This window comes from Balaenoptera ricei, chromosome 4 (assembly GCF_028023285.1).
Source record: "Balaenoptera ricei isolate mBalRic1 chromosome 4, mBalRic1.hap2, whole genome shotgun sequence".
Classification (NCBI taxonomy): domain Eukaryota; kingdom Metazoa; phylum Chordata; class Mammalia; order Artiodactyla; family Balaenopteridae; genus Balaenoptera; species Balaenoptera ricei.
Genome location: NC_082642.1, coordinates 101,167,107 through 101,184,941, shown reverse-complemented (window position 1 = coordinate 101,184,941; position 17,835 = coordinate 101,167,107). Strand labels below are relative to the sequence as shown.

The window sequence follows — 17,835 nt, the reverse complement described above, 5'->3', positions numbered from 1 at the left end:
GCCACTTGCCCTGTGGTATTTTGTTATGGCAGCCTGAGCAGACTACGATATCTACAAAGGAACAAAGATAAGAATTAAAGCAAACTTCTTGCCAGAAACCAGACAAGCAAGAAGAAAACAGAGTGACATTTTTAAAGTGTTGAAAGAAAAAAACTGTAAACCCAGAATTCTATCAATATACCCTGTGAAAATACCCTTCAAAAATGAAGGAAAGATAAAGAATTCTCAAACAAATAAAAACTAAGGGAATCCATTACCAGTAGACCAACCCTGTAAGAAATGTCAGAGGACATTCTTCAGGCAGAAGGAATATGACATAGCTTAAACTTAGACCTACACAAAGAAATAAAGAGCACTAGAAATGGAAGAAATGAATATAAAATATAATTTTCGGCTTATTTTTAATTACACTGAAATATAACTGTAAAGCAATAACAGTGACAAGGTGATGGGTATTTATAATATATATAAAAGTAAAATATATGACATATATGACAATAATGTTGAGAGACTCAATCTTCCCCCTGAGATCTGGACTAAGGCAAGGATATCTTCTCTCAGTACTATTCAACCTTGCACTGGAAGTCCTAGCTAATGCAATAAGGTAAGAAAAAGAAAGAAAAGGCATACAGATTGGAAAGGAAGAAATAAACTGCCTTTATTGGCAGACAATATGGTGGTCTATGTAGAAAATCCCCCCAAAAAAATCTACCAAAAAACTTCCTAGAATGAATAAGTGAGTTTAGCAAGGTTACAAGATACAATGTCAACATACAAAAATGAACTGTGTTCCTACCTACTAGCAATGAATAAATGGAATCTGAAATTTTAAAAAGATATCATTTGCAATAGCACCACAAAAATAAGTACTTAGGTATAAACCTAACAAAAAATATATGATATGTGGAAAGCTATAAAATACTCATAGACAAATCAAAGATCTAAATAAATCATGTTCACAGATTAAAGACCCAATGTTGTTAAATGTCAATTCTCCTGATTTGATCTATACATTCAATATGATCCCAATCAATCTCAATACGATCCCAAATGTAGCAAGCTTTTTTATACAAATTGACAAGATTGTCAATTTATATAGAAAGATCAAGAAACTAGAATAGCCAAAACATTCTGAAAAAGAATAAAGTGGAAAAATTCACACTGTGAGACTGCAAGATTTACTATAAAGCTACAGCAATCAAAGATAATGTGGTACTGGTGAAGGACTACATATAAAGATGAACAGAACAGAATAGAGCCCAGAAATAGTCCCACATAAATGCAGTCAACTGATTTTTGACAAAAGTATACATGTAATTCAATGGAGAAAAGATAGCCTTCTCAACAGATGATACTGGAACAAATGGATGTCTACATGCAAAAAAATAAACTTGATACATACTTTACACCTTATGCAACAATTATCTCCAAATGGACAACAGATCTAAATGTAAAACATAAGACTATAAAACTTCTTGAAGAAAATATAAGAGAAAATCTGAGTAACCTTGGATTTGGAGATTAGTTTTTGCATACAATACTAAAAGCACATCCAGTGAAAGAAAAAAAAATCAATAAATTGGACTTTATCAAAATTAAAACTTTTCCTCTGTGAAAGTCGCTGTTAAGTGAATTAAAATACAAGCCACAGACTGGGAGAAAATATTTGCAGTCCCATATCTAGTAGAGGACTTGGTCCAGAATATATAAAGAACTCTTAAAACCCAGTAAGAAATAACTTAATAAGATAATAAGCAATAAGAAATAACAACTCAATAAGAAAATAACTCAACTGAAAAATGGGTCAAAAAGATCTGAACAGACACTTCACCATATAAGACATGTAGAAGGCAAGTAAACAAATAAGATGCTCAACATTATTTGTTGTTTGGAAAATGCAAATAAACACCACAATGAGATACCACTCATGACACACTATTAGAATGCTTAAAATGCAAAAAACAAGCAAACAAACCAACAAACAAAAGGACAATAACAATTGCTGACAAGGATGTGGGACAAGAGGAACTTTCTGGTGGGGATGCAAAACAGTGCAGCCACTTTGGAAGAGAATTTGGCAGTTACCTACAAAGTTAAACATAGACCTAGCATACTACCCAGCAACCACACTTCTAGGTATTTACCTAAGTGAATTTAAAACATGTCTAAACAAAAACCTACATGTGAATGTCTGTAGCAGCTTTATTCATAATCGCTAAAAACTGGAAGCAATATTAACAGAGGAATAGAAAGACAAATTATTTCAGAATAAAAAGGCTATTTTTAAAAAATGGCCTTCAGCATATAAATAAAAAGGTTTTGAAGAATTCTGAATAACAAGTGAAAATACTCATGCTAAAATCCTAAATGAAAAAAGCAGCTTAAAAACTATATACACCTACACACACAAATTATCAACTTAACTATTAAAAGAGAGAGATGCATCGAGATAAAAGAACAGAAGTAAGTATTCTAAGATATTAAGAGTAGTTACCTCATAGATTTTTTTCCCCCGTCTTTTTTGTATTTCTCCAGTGTTCTACAATGAACAGATACGAGAGGAGAAATGTTCTGTACTGTGTATTTTTAAAATGGTCTCACTTCTTTACAGTAGCATGCCCCCACTTCTTCATGAGATGTTGCTGGCTGCTCTATAAAAAGGGTTCTTTGGTCAGCCATATGTGACTGCTTGGCACACTGTCCCTCTTCTGGAGACTCATAATAGCTGGTAGGATGTTAAAGGTTCTGAGAAGGCAGCTAATAATGAAACTTGTTTAACTTGATTTTTTTAACCAGCATTTACCAAACGTTTTTTGACCACAGAACTTATATTTTCTCAAAACTACTTAATATCTCAGGAACTACTAGGATTATACAGAACACATGTTGGGGAAATGTTCGCTTAGAACCCCTCAGGTAGTTTTTAAGGGAAGTAACTGAGCTGTTTCTGGAGATTTCTTCGGCTGATTTAGCAAAGGATGAATTACATATGCCTTTTGCTCCATGGACAAGATGACCCATTATGTGGATACCAGTCAGCCTCTTCCCCCAGCCACTGCTGGCATTGCCCAGCGGGCTCATGAACAAAGTGGCCATGGCGGCAGGCATGGAGGATATACATGGGCTCAGAAATATGGATTTCCCCTCACCAAGGCCAACTGGCTATGGCCGTGCTGAGTGCCCAATCTACCAGCAGCAGGAGAAACTAACACAGAGTCTTCAATACGGCCCCATTCTCCAGGTTGATCAGACAGCTGTCAGGTGGCAGATTGATTATATTGGACTGTTTCCATCATGTAAAGGGCAATGCTCTATTCTTACTGGAATAGACACTTACTCTGGATATGTATATGCCTTTCCTCTCCGTAATATTTCTGCCAAAACTACCATCCATGGACTTACAGACCATCCCTGGATGTACAGAGTGCCTTATTCACAATCATGACTTCCACACAGCATTGCTTCTGATCATGGAACTCACTTTACAGCAAAACAAGCACAGCAAAGGGCCCATATGCATGGAATTTACTGGTCTTATCATGGATCCCACCATCCTGAAGCAGCTGGCTTGCCAGAATGGCGGAATGGCCTTATGAAGACTCAGCTGCAACACCAGCTAGGTGGCAGTACCTTGTAGGTCTGGGGTTAGGTTCTCTGGAAGTCTGTATATGCTCTGAACCAGCATCCAGTACATGGTACTGCTTCTCCCATAGCCAGTATTCATGGGGTCCAGGAAGCAAGGGGTGGAAGTGGGAGTGGCACCACTCACTATAACTAGCAAAATTTTTGCTTCTTTTCCCACAAATTTATGTTCTGTTGGCCTAGAGGTCTTGGTTCCAAATGGGGAAATGCTTCCACAAGGAGACATACAATGATTCCACTGAACTGGAAAGAATGCCACCTAATCACTGTGGGCTCCTCATGCCTCTGAATCAACAGGTAAAAAAGGAAGTGCTGGCTGGGGTGACTGACCCCGGCTACTAGGGGCAATAGGACTACTACTCCACAATGGAGGTGAGGAAGAGTATGCCTGGAATATAGGAGACCCCTTAGGGTATCTCTTAGTATTACCATGCCCTGTGATTAAGGTGAAAGGAAAACTACAACCCAATCCATGCTGGACTACTAACGGGCCAGACCTTTCAGGAATAAAGGTTCAGGTCATCCCATGATTAGCAGCGATGCTTGCTGAAGACAAAGGATAGAGTGGGTAGTGGAAGAAGGTAACTATAAGTACCAGCTACATCCACTTGACCGGTTACAGAAATGAAGACTGTAATGGTCATGAGTATTCCCTTCTTATTTTGCTGTGAATATGTTCGTGTGTATACGTATCTTGTTTTCTTTCCACTCTTATTCCCTAATCATGTAACATAAGATGTATTGACTTTGTGTCATGGTTAGCAAGGAGAAGAATAAACATCATTCAAGGACTTTACCTCCTCTTCTGGGGAAGGGGTGTTCATTTTCAGTTGTATGCAGGATAGTTGTATCATGTTAGGCAGAATTATGATCTTGTTGTTGTCTTTATTTGGAGACTAGGTATGGTTTAGGGAGATGTATATGGGTGCCAAGTTGATAAGGCATGGACTTGTGATTTTAATTTTATGTGTCAACTTGACTGTTCCACAGGGTTCCCAGATTAAACATTTCTGGGTGTGTCTGTGAGGCTGTTTCCAGGCGAGATTAGCCTTTGAATCTGTTGACTCAGTAAAGCAGCCTGCCCTCCCAAATGTGAGTGGGCATTATCAAGTCCTTTGAGGGCCTGAAGAGGACAAAAAGGCAGAGGAGGGAGGAATTTGCCTGTTTTTTTGCTTCTTGCCTGCCTGTTGAGCTGGGACATTGGTCTTCTCCTGCCCTTGAACTGGGATTTATACCACTGGCTCCTCTGGTTTCAGGCCTTTGGACTTGGACTGGAATTACTGGAATTACCAGCTTTCCTAGGTCTTCAGCTTGCAGACAGCAGCTCCTGGGACTTCTCACCTCCATAATCCTGTGAGCCAGTTCCTCATAATAAATCTCTTCCTATACATATATCTTACTGGTTGTGTTTCACTGGAGAACCCTGACTAATACAGTTTCCAATTCAAATCCCTCTTCTATGAAAATACTTCTGATTTCTCCAAAATCTTCATGGATCTAGCCCTGTTCATATGACTCTCTTGATCTCTTTTGGTCTGTGAGGCACAGGACAGCATATGCTTGTACTATATTCTCTCTGACAGGTGTGTATTTTTAGGCCTTATCTTTCCAACTAGAATTTAATAACCTTGAAAGTAAGAGCTTAGTATCTCTTACTTCTTCTGTATTTTCTTCCATTTGTTCATTTGTTTGTCCATTCATTTTTCATCCATTCAGTAGACTTTCTGAGTTTCTACCACTGGCCAGTTTAATAGTGAGTAACTCCCTTCAGAGTGCTCCCTTTATTCTTATGGAGATTACGGTTTAGTTGGGGATAAAGAAATGAATAAGACAATCAAGAAACAGATACATAATTATAAGCCCTGGTACTACTTTGAAGAAGATATACTCAGAGTCCATAAAGGGGGAACTAAACAGACTCTGGGTAGAGAGGAGGGTGGGACAAGGCAGGAAAGGCTAACCATGTTGAGCTAAGATCTGAGGAATGAATAAGTTTTCATTAAATAAGGTAGAGAAAGGGTAGAGGTGAGAGAAGAGTGTTCTAGACCGACGTTCTCCGGAGGGAAGGGGCACAGGACCACAGGATTGCACACAACAGGCTTCAAAGGACAGGTGGCTGACCAAATAGAAACTACTAACCATTTTCTTCAGTCTCTTCTCTTCTTGTTTTTTCTCAAGCTGAGCCTCCTTTTCTTCTGCCTCCCTCTTCCGACGTTCCTCCTCTTGGGCCTTTAACTGAGCCTGATCAAGATTAGAATTTGTAAAAATCAGAACCCCCAATTTGTGTGGAAATAAGATCTTTTATTTTGAGGAAAGTCAGGTATCTACCAAAGTGCTTGCCCAGTCTCTGGAAGAAACCTGCGCTTTGTGTTAAAAGTAGAAAACCTGACCAGCAGGTGGTCAGTAGTGTAACCTAAATGTTTCTCCAAAAGAATTCTCTTCTACTTGGGAAGATGAGACTGAGCATGAATAAGACCATTAACTTTTCATTACAAAATGATTACTTTTTAGTTCTTATTTTCATTTATGAAATACTAAGTCCAAACTATATATAGCGTTAAGAAAAATTTTTCTTCCATTTCACCAAAAAACCCCAAAGCTGTTAGAACTATTTATTTTTTCTTAGTAGGTACAAAATTTACTTCTGGCAGTCCAGGTCAAAACTTTGGAAGATAAGAATTACTCACCTTTGTAAACTTATCAGGTTGGACATTTACGTGTAACACATTAGTCTTGGTTATGTGTAAATCTTCTAAGTTGCCAGCTCCCAACAACTTTCATAATATTCCCTTCCTGCTATACTAATGACGCTGATGTTTTTTCCCTTCATTTTCCTAAAATTATCACAGAGTTCAGGCTGGGAGGCAAAAAGCCATATCCAAAGTTGGTGTTACACTATTGCCTTAATGGTCTTAAACAAGCTAGGTTTCATTTTTTAATAAAGGCCTATACAAATCCTTTTTCTTGCCTCACTTTGCATTCTTGATTTATTACCAATTTCTCCTCTTCTTTTTTTTTCTTCCTCTCTGCCAAGATCCGCCTACGTTCAGCTCGCTGAACTGCTCTCTCTTCCATGGCTAGAAAATAGTAATGCAGTTCCAATATAAAAAATATAAGGAACGCTGCAAAAGAAATGTCTCCATTTTATAGTAAAATTTAGTGTTATTGTTAAAAGTTTTCTTTTAAGTTGAATGTTCACAATCTCAGAAATATATGTGTGTACATAAAATTTATATAAAAATATAATTCCAGGGCTTCCCTGGTGGTGCAGTGGTTAAGAATCCGCCTGCCAATGCAGGGGGCACGCACAGGTTCGAGCCCTGGTCCGGGAAAATCCCACATGCCGCGGAGCAACTAGGCCCGTGTGCCACAACTACTGAGCCTGAGCTCTAGAGCCCGCGAGCCACAACTACTGAAGCCCGTGCACCTGGAGCCCGCACCCTGCAACAAGAGAAGCCACCGCAATGAGAAGCCTGCGCACCACAACGAAGAGTAGCCCCCGCTCGCCGCAACTAGAGAAAGCTGCGCACAGCAACAAAGAACCAAAGCAGCCAAAATAAATAAATAAATTAAAAAAAAAATTAAAAAAAAAAAATAATTACAGAAACTGTAGGTATTCACACACACACACACACACGCCCTACAGGTTAAAGACCTACAATCCCATCCTCAGCAATGATGAACAATTTGCAGATTAATTATGTTTTTGTTCACATTTCTATTAGAATAACTGTTCACTGGTTTAAACAAGATAATCTGTCTTGATGATACTTTTAGTATGTGAAACCCAGAAACCAGAATTTTAATTTGATAATTCTTTCAATGAATGTAGAAAACTTTAATTACATCTAACAAATACTGAGAATAGAATCACTCCTCAAATCCCACTGAGTTTGCTACTTTTTCCTAAGTCACTATACATATGTCTGTATATGTAACAACAACGACAACAAACAAACTGAAGTTTGGGGTCATGATGATTACATTTTAAACTAGTTTTAAGGCCTGGATATCCAGATGGACAGGAAATGGAATCGTACTAGGCATCTGAAGAACTGGCATCTGAATGAATTCAAGTGTCAGACTCCTGTTCTTGACAGTCTATTAAATATCCATCCAAAACAAGCAACTGTGCAAGATGGCTTGACAATACGACTCTGTCACCAGTTGGGGTTTCATAGGCAGGGGGGCGTGGGTGGGAAGAGTATCAAGTTCTGCTCACCTAAGTCAGCCAATGGTTACTTTCGGTTCCTTGTGCTATGTTACAGAGAAGAAAATTTAAGTCCAAGTTTCAAGAATTAATAAACAAAAAACTCACCAGGCTATTTCTTACAGATATTAAGTGTCTGCTTTGCTGGAAAAAGAATAGTGGGGTTGGCACAGATGGCAGGAATGAGACTCTCTTTAAGGAGGCAGAAATAGACTAGAGGATTAAAGTGAGAGAGCCCCGAGAGGCAGAGTCTGTGGTAATATGCCCTTTTTCCATCTTTTCTAGAGCCAGTCATTAAAGACTACTTGAAAAGTAACCAGGTGTTCCAAAACATGCTAAGTCTTTGATTGGATAATAATTTTTAAAAAATAATCACACCAAACTGGGCATTTCCTGAGCATCCTCATTGGTGGACAAGGAGGGCATAAACTGCTGACCTGGAAGAGAGTCAATGTAAAAGATTGCTGATTTCTTCATTAACAGCAATGGACTTCAGGCACAGTGTCCTTCAGGTGACATCACTTCCTGTTAGGGCAGCAATCTTACCATAGATGAAAAATCAGATTTACAAACCACAATGTAATTGTCAAAATGCCTACCACTTCATATAAACATATGTTCAGTGCATGACTAAGTACAGAGTAAAAACAACTGGCAGATTCACTAGGGGGGTTCTAAGGAATACTTCTATTCTCATGGTACGGTTTGGTTTAAATAATGATTTCTATGCACATCAAGAATGTTATTAAAATGTCTGGTTTGATTTGTAGAGATGTGGATGGACCTAGAGACTGTCATACAGAGTGAAGTAAGTCAGAAAGAGAAAAACAAATATCATATATCAACGCATATTTGTGGAATCTAGAAAAATGGTATAGATGAACCGGTTTGCGAGGCAGAAATAGAGACACAGATGTAGGGAACAAACATATGGACACCAAGGGGGGAAAGTGGCGGGGGGTGGGATGAATTGGGAGACTGGGATTGACATGTACACACTAATATGTATAACATAGATAACTAATAAGAACCTGCTGTATAGCACAGGGAACTCTACTTCACTCCGCTGTACAGTAGAAACTAATACAACATCGTAAAACAACTATACCCCAATAAAAAAAATTTTTTTTTAAATGTCTGGTTTGTGGATTTCATTCTAAAAGCCTATCATCAAGGCACAACCCATTATAAAATGATGTAATAACTTGATGTGGATTGCTGTAAACTCATCAATATTTTAATGTTAACAAAGTACAGTGATAGGTGATCTTTATCAGGGTTTATTCTTAGCAGCTACTCGGAATTGTTTATTTGTGTAATTGTCCCATTTTTAAAATCATAATCCAAATCTCAAATTACAGAAAAATGCTTAAACCTTTCAGCAATGTTTTGTTTGTTTGTTTTTTGTTTTTGTATTGGCTAGGAAGACCAGAAACTTTGGCAAAAAGGGTAGGAAAAAAGCTGTGGCATTCTCTGGTGTATCCACTTCTCATGTGTCTACCCATCTTAGACTTTGACTAGGTTCTGCCAAGTCTCAAAACCCAAGAGTTGCCAGGATTCAGTCCCAACACATTCTACTCCAAGAGGAAAGATAACCACAACCAAGGCCCCACCAAGACAGCCCTGCCTTTCAGTATGGGATGGGGTGCCATCAGCTGCCTTGGATTCCTTCTGGGTCCAGACAGAGAACTTCGAGAGTCACTTCTACTACCTTCAGTACCAGGGGAAGCAACAGGCGAACTGCGGGAAAAAAAAAAGACAAGAATTCAGACCAATCACCAGCTTCATTCAAAGCCCTTGCACCTGAGGAACTCAACGCCTTTTACAAACTTTAATTAATCCTCACTTTCTGAGATAACTATGTATTACTATACCCCTTCAATAAATTGGTGTAATGAGGCATGGAAAGGTCGAGTGATTGGCCTGAGTCTACAATGTGAGTCAGGCGCTCTGATTCCCATCCCAGTGCTTCAAATCAATACATATCACCCACTTCTTATCCTACCATTTATCACACATACTGAGTATGTCACAAGCATGTCTAAAGCCATCTTAAATAGCTTTTGAGAAATTTGGACTCTAATTCTAGGCTCAAAGATGTTTACTTTTATCTCAAACAACTACAGACTTAAGCTAGGTAACTGGCCATAACCAAGGGCTGCTCCATTTGGACCTGATATTGTCTGACCTGGTTCTCAGCCCTAAACATAATCAGAAATCCAGAAATTGAGTTAGAGCAAGTAAGCATTTTTCTCTTTTACTGGTACAGTGACAGAGCTCCTCAGACAAAGGCAGCCACCATACAGATGCTAACTATATAACGGGATCCTTATAGGCAGCCACTTGCCTTAAATACGTTTTGGTACCTGTCACATACCAATCACCATGCACGGGGCTTCTCTGCTTTGCGAGTGCACAGTAAAAGAAAAGGAGTAATTGTACAGTCCGGACGCTGGGTAAAGTTCAGGAGCCTTTCGATCACAAAGTGAAAAACCCCAAATAAAGAGTCCAAAGAGTGTTCTGATACAATGGACATACTTTGGAAGCACCTGGCAGGTTCTTTTTCGTTCATCTTCTCCGGGGTTTGACAGCAGGCAGCTCTGTGTGTTGGCATGCCCTGCTGCCCGCCGAGCCTCTGCCAGCCGCTGGCTTTCCCTCAGCTCCAGAATTGTTTTCTGCTGTTCCTGAAGTTTCTTCTTCTGCTTTTCAATCAGCTGTTGCTGGAAGATGTGGCGGTTATGGAAATGACCCACGCACATAGGTTCTGCTTTCTGGCTGCTGATTCTGAGCTTCTCTTTGTTGCCAGGCTGTTGGGAGGGCTCAACATCTAGGGCCTTGTGCGGTTTAGTGTCAGATGTATCCAGAGGGACATTCTGGAGGGGAACCTGCAAGATGTCCTTTGTTGGTCTTCCTAGGTGGGGGCTGGGCACATAACCATTGCTCCCCGAGGGAGGCTTTTCCAACAAAGCGGGGACGGCAGCCACCTGAGAGAGAAGGAACGTGTGATAGCTCAGCTATTTAAAGGACTGTACTGGTGAGATCCAACTCTACCTGGTCAGCACTGTTCTGTTCAATGACACAACTGCCCTGCACCCCAGCCAGAGCTGCCCTGTGCCCCTGGCCTGGCTATCTCAGAAGCCACCAGCCTTAGCCCAGTGAGTCACTCTTAGAATGTGCCCTGCTGCTCACCACAGAAGCTGGTGGGAGAGTGGGTACAATCACACGAACCACTGCCATGGCCAGGATATCTGTAATCAGAAAAATGTGCTCTTAGAAATATCTAATTTGGATAGTTCGTTTGTGAATTAGGCATGATTACTCCAGATATATATTCCAGGAATTCAATCTGCACGAATTGACCCTGCATTTTGCAGGAAATTGAAAATATTGTGAAAAGTTGTGAATATTGTGAATATTGAGAAAAGTATATACTGTTTCTCAAGAATGTTTGAAAACAAAGGAATAACTTTACAAATCAATAATAGCTCTTTAATAATAACAATAGCTCTTTAATAACAGCTCTTTCAATGTCTCTCTTGCCACCAGTAAATTAATCACAGGGTATTTGTCTATTTCAGGATCAAGGTCTAGATTAAAGCATACAGCTTTAATCCAGCTATTCCCAAACAATTTATTTATGGGGAATATTTGCAAGCCCACAATCACTGGGCAAATATCTGCATTATATAAGAATAATGCTACCTAATAATATTTTGTATTAGCATATGGCTTAATAGTTTTCAAAGCTTTATCACATAAATCTCATTTAACAGACTGAGGTGTCATACTCAATTACAAATTCTATACAGATGGGAAAGAAGCAGAATTCTTAATCAGAAAAATGTATCCTGGCTAAAATAATGTCACAGTTAAAATGTTTCTTCTAGAATAGTTTGATTCCATGGTCTAATCTCTGATCAGTTTTTGATTCTGTCACCTGCAGTGGTGTAAGGAGAAAAATACTGTGAACTATCTTATTATCTTAGAAGCTTCTAGCTCTAACAGGGCACCATATTTGGGAACTCAAAGATATTTTTCATAATGATGGAAATATTTTCCATAGACTCAGCCAAAATGAAAGATGTGATATATGGAAACTCTGAAATGTTAAATATTTTAAAAAATAGCCTTCTATTTCAGAAATGTCAGTGGACATTTATTCATGAGAACACCTGCTTAAGCAATTTAGCGTCAAGCAGGGTTTGTGTTTTAGGCCCTTTTAAACTTTGTGGTAATGACACATTATTAACCCAGCAAGACTGTAAAAGCCTTGAGTACAGCAACAAGATTTCTTTTGGATCATGGTAACTTTTTAAGGTGAAAATAAGAGAACGAAAGAAAATCTTAATGGTACAGATTGTACTTAATAGAACAGGACTGAACAGTCTGGCTCAATTAGGGAAAATCACCTATTAGCTAACTGATAATTTCAAAAAATTTCAAGGTATAAGATATGGGTTTGTGGTATATGCATTCCTGTGACTGTACAATTAATGAGCATCTAACTATAGATTTTATATTGTCATTTGTTCACGTTACACTATATACTCTGGACAAGATCAGAATTTATCTAGTAACCTATAGAGTCTATTATAGCCTTTTATTTTAATTTGCTCTATTTTTCACAATTTTATCTTTTCTTGATAAAATCTTTTGTCTTGACTTCAGAGATCTGGAGACTTTTCTCTTGAGTCTAAATTATATATACATTTAGTAATTTTTCTGTTTTATGCAGGTAACAAAAAACTTTCTGCTGACTTTTTCCATTTGAAGATAACAGTGGAACTTTGTGAGGTAAAAGGTTCCACAGAGCTATTGGGTGGAACCGATAAGATTCTCTTCGGTCTCAATGGAAACAAGATTATCTAACTGACATAAATTGCCAGGGGAAGGGACCAAATAAGCATCCTCATGATCCCCCTTTGCTGAAGCACTAAGCTTAAATTAAAACCAGCCTACTTGCTGGCAGTAATAACAATAATCACAATAAAAAGCAAGGCTGGGAATCATCCAAGTGCTCAATTTAACTTCACACATTTGAGTTAAGTATTGATACTTAAAGGCATTACGTAGAAGGTGGCAGGGGAAGGGTTGGGGGAAGGATAGATTGGGAGTTTGAGACTGACACGAACACACTGCTATATTTAAACAGATAACCAACAAAGACCTACTGCATAGCACAGGGAACTCTGCTCAATATTTTGTAATAACCTAAATGGGAAAAGAATTTGAAAAAGAATCAATACATGTATAAGTATATCTGAATCACTTTGCTGTACACCTGAAACTAACACAACATTGTTAATAAATGATACTCCAATATAAAATAAAACTTAAGAAAAAAGAAAATGAGTTACATAGGTTTCCCTACAGATTATTAATTCTGTACTTAGAACACAGAATTTAAAATAAATGTACAATGTAAAAGAATGAAATTAGAACACTCCCTAACACCATACACAAAAATAAACTCAAAATGGATTAAAGACCTAAATGGAAGGCCAGACACTATAAAACTCTTAGAGGAAAACACAGGCAGAACACTCTATGACATAAATCACAGCAAGATCCTTTTTGACCCACCTCCTAGAGAAAGGGAAATAAAAACAAAAGCAAACAAATGGGACCTAATGAAACTTAAAAGCTTTTGCACAGCAAAGGAAACCATAAACAAGGTGAAAAGACAACCCTCAGAATGGGTGAAAATATTTGCAAATGAAGCAACTGATAAAGGATTAATCTCCAAAATTCACAAGCAGCTCATGCAGTTCAATATAAAAAAAACAAACAACCCAATCCAAAAATGGGCAGAAGACCTAAATAGACATTTCTCCAAAGCAGATATACAGATTGCCAACAAACACATGAAAGGATGCTCAACATCACTAATCATTAGAGAAATGCAAATCAAAACTACAATGAGGTATTACCTCACACCAGTCAGAATGGCCATCATCAAAAAATCTATAAGCAATAAGTGCTGGAGAGGGTGTGGAGAAAAGGGAACCCTCTTGCACTGTTGGTGGGAATGTAAATTGATACAGCCACTATGGAGAACAGTATGGCGGTTCCTTAAAAAACTAAAAATAGAACTACCATATGACCCAGCAATCCCACTACTGGGCATATACCCTGAGAAAACCATAATTGAAAAAGAGTCATGTACCACAATGTTCATTGCAGCTCTATTTACAATAGCCAGGACATGGAAGCAACCTAAGTGTCCATCGACAGATGAATGGATAAAGAAGATGTGGCACATATATACAATGGAATATTACTCAGCCATAAAAAGAAACGAAATTGAGTTATTTGTAATGAGGTGGATGGACCTAGAGACTGCCATACAGAGTGAAGTAAGTCAGAAAGAGAAAAATAAATACCATATGCTAACACATATATATGGAATAAAAAAAAAAAAAGTGGTTCTGAAGAACGTAGGGGCAGGACAGGAATAAAGATGCAGATGTAGAGAATGGACTTGAGGACACAGGGAGGGAGAAGGGTAAGCTGGGCCAAAGTGAGAGAGTGGCATGGACTTATATATACTACCAAATGTAAAATAGATAGCTAGTGGGAAGCAACCGCATAGCACAGGGAGATCAGCTCGGTGCTTTGTGACCACCTAGAGGGGTGGGATAGGGAGGGTGGGAGGGAGATGCAAGAGGGAGGAGTTATGGGGTTATATGTATATGTATAGGTGATTCACTTTGTTATAAAGCAGAAGCTAACACACCATTGTAAAGCAATTATACTCCAATAAAGATGTTAAAAAAATAAAAAAATAAAAAAAATGTACAAGTAGGAAAATTATTTGTATTCAAATATGACAGACAAATAATTAAAAACAAAACAAAACAAAACTTAACTATATATAGTACCAAACACCATAAATAAACCAAAAAGACAACTAAAAAAAATGAAAAAAAGCTGCAGAATATATAATAATAAAAGCATCAGTAGTCTTAAAAATATAAAGAGCTCCTATAAACAAGAAAAAGATATATATTCAAGGATAAAAATGGATAAAAGGCATCACTATTCATCTTTCTATACCCATTTTCAGATACATATATATATGTAAATGGTGAATATAAAAAAATGTTTAACCCCACTAGTAATAAAAAAATGCAAATGTTGAAGCAATAGTAACACAAAAAATATTTTACCTGTCAACTTGGCCAAAATGACAAATATGTTATCAGGCAGGAAAACAGGTACTTCTTTGATACAACCTTCCTGGAAGGGCAATTTGGTAAAAGTCTTTAAAATATGCATTCTATTTTTAGGTATTTATCCTAAGTAAAGCCTTATGGATGTGTGCAAAGACTTAGCTACTTGTTCACTGAAGCTTTGTTTATAATAGTGGCAAACCAGAAACAACTTAAATGTCCAGCAACAAAGAAGGAGGTATACAGTCTAGCTCGTGGTTCATGATAGAATTTCATGCAGCCATTAAAGGAGATGGCACAGAATGACAGTCCTTAACCAGGAGTTATTCATCAGGTTCACCTGTGGAACTTTAAAAAAAGTATGGTGCCCCACACCAAATTCTGATTTAGTAGGTCTGATTCTGTGTTATACTCTCAGTTGGGAATTACTGTTGCAGAAGTAGATTTAGTGACACAGAAAATTCTCACTATATTGCAGAAATAACTTTACAAAAACAGATTACGTTATTATTAAGTAGAAAAATATATTCTCATCAAAGTGGGTATAGAGGGAACATATCTCACCATAATAAAAGCCATTTATGATATACCCATAGCCAATATAATACTCAATGGTGAAAAGCTGAAAGCCTTCCCAATAAATTCAGGAACAAGACAAGGATGCCCACTCTCACCACTTCTATTCAACACAGCATTGGAAGTCCAAGCCACAGCAATCAACAAGAAAGAGAAATAAAAGGTATCCAAATTGGAAGAGAAGAGGTAAAACTGTCACTATTTGCAGATGACATGATTCTCTATACAGAGAACCATAAAGACTCCACACAAAAACTATTAGAACTAACAAGTGAATTCAGTAAGGGGACTTCCCTGGAGGTCCAGTAGTTAAGACTCTGTGCTTCCACTGCAGGGGGCATGGGTTTGATCCCTGGTCGGGGAACTAAGATCCTGCATGCCATGCAGTACGGCCAAAAAAAAAAAAAAAAAAAGGAATTCAGTAAGGTAGCAGGATACAAGATTAACATACATAAATCTGTTGCATTTGTTAATACTAACAATGAAATATCAGAAAGAGAAAGCAAAAAAGAAAATCCCATTTAAAATTACATCATATTAGCACAATACTGTAAATCAACTATACTTCAATAAATAAATAAATAAATAAATAAAATAAAATCTGTGTCCAAAAAACCCCCAAGAAACCTAGGAATAAACTTAACCAAGGAAGTGAAAGACCTATACACTGAAAACTACAAAACACTGATAAAGGAAACTGAAGGTGATTCAAAGAAATGGAAAGATATCCCATGCTCTTCAATTGGAAGAATTCATATTATTAAAATGGCCATACTACCCAAAGCTATCTACAGATTAAATGCAACCCCTATCAAAATACTCATGACATTTTCCACAGAACTATAACAAATAATCCTAAAATTTATATGGAATCTCAAAAGACCCAGAATTGCCAAAGCAGTCCTGAAGAATAAAAACAAAGCTGGAGGCATAACACTTCCAGACTTCAGACAATACTACAAAGCTACAGTAATCAAAACAGCATGGTATTGGCACAAAAACAGACATACAGATCAATAGAACAGAATAGAGAGCCCAGAAATAAACCCACACACCTACGGTCAATTAATCTATGACAAAAGAGGCAAGAATATACAGTGGAGAAAAAAGTCTCTTCAGCAAGTGGCGTTGGGAAAGCTGAACAACCTCATGTAAATCAGTGAAATTAGAACACTCCTTCACACCATATATAAAAATAAACTCAAAATGGTTTAAAGACCTAAATATAAGACATGACATCATAAAACTCCTAGAAGAGGACACAGGCAAAACATTCTTAGACATAAATCATAGCAATATTATCTTAGATCAGGCTCCCAAAGCAAAAGAAATAAAAGCAAAAATAAACCTAATCAAACTTAAAAGCTTTTGCACAGCAAAGGAAACCATCCACAAAATGAAAAGACAACCCACTGAATGGGAGAAAATATTTGCAAACAATGCAACTGACAAGGGGTTAAGATCCAAAATATACAACAATGCATACACCTCAATATCAAAAAAGCAAACAACCCAATAAACAAAATGGGCAGAAGACCTAAATAGACATTTCTCCAAAGAAGACATACAGACGGCCAACAGGCACATGAAAAGATGCTCAGCATCACTAATTATTAGAGAAATGCAAATCAAAACCACAATGAGGTATCACCTCACACTGGTCAGAGTGGCTATCATCAAAAAGTCCACAAATAATAAATGCTGGAGAGGGTGTGAAGAAAAGGGAATCCTTGTACACTGTCAGTGGGAATGTAAATTGGTGCATCCACTATGGAAAGCAGTACGGAGATTCCTTAAAAAAATAAAAATAGAGCTACCATATGGATCCAGCAATCCCACTCCTGGGCATACATCCAGAAAAAATGAAAACTCTAATTTGAAAAGATACATACACCTCAATGTTCATAGCAGTACCATTTACAATAGCCAAGACATGGAAACAACCCAAGTGCCTATCAACAGACGACTGGTTTAAGAAGATGTGGTGTATATATATATACAGTGGACTATTACTCAGCCATAAAAAAAGAATGAAATATTGCCATTTGCAGCAACATGGATGGGCCTAGATAATATCATACTCACTGAAGTAAATCAAACAGAGAAAGACAAATATTATGTGATATCACTTATGTGTGGAATCTAAAAAATAATACAAATGAATGTATATACAAAACTGAAATAGAGTCACAGACATAGAAAACAGACTTATGGTTACCAAAGGGAAAAGGAAAG

The 17,835-nt window shown here is 37.6% G+C and overlaps 1 protein-coding gene across 5 annotated transcripts in view; it reads right to left on the bottom strand.

The window, feature by feature from the left end:
* Positions 1-17,835, bottom strand: part of CCDC191 (coiled-coil domain containing 191) — a 101,230-nt gene that overhangs the window by 30,728 nt on the left and 52,667 nt on the right. For 2 of the 5 annotated variants that reach the window (XM_059921098.1, XM_059921099.1), the window contains 6 exons: positions 15,022-15,091; positions 11,042-11,100; positions 10,391-10,836; positions 9,480-9,592; positions 6,637-6,719; positions 5,782-5,883 (listed from right to left, as the gene is read on the bottom strand). In XM_059921098.1, the coding sequence (XP_059777081.1) occupies positions 5,782-5,883; positions 6,637-6,719; positions 9,480-9,592; positions 10,391-10,836; positions 11,042-11,100; positions 15,022-15,091 (873 nt within the window). Of the gene's footprint in view, positions 1-5,781; positions 5,884-6,636; positions 6,720-9,465; positions 9,593-10,390; positions 10,837-11,041; positions 11,101-15,021; positions 15,092-17,835 lie in introns of those variants that run through there. The other 3 variants (XM_059921100.1, XM_059921101.1, XM_059921102.1) reach the window with 2 other exon arrangements.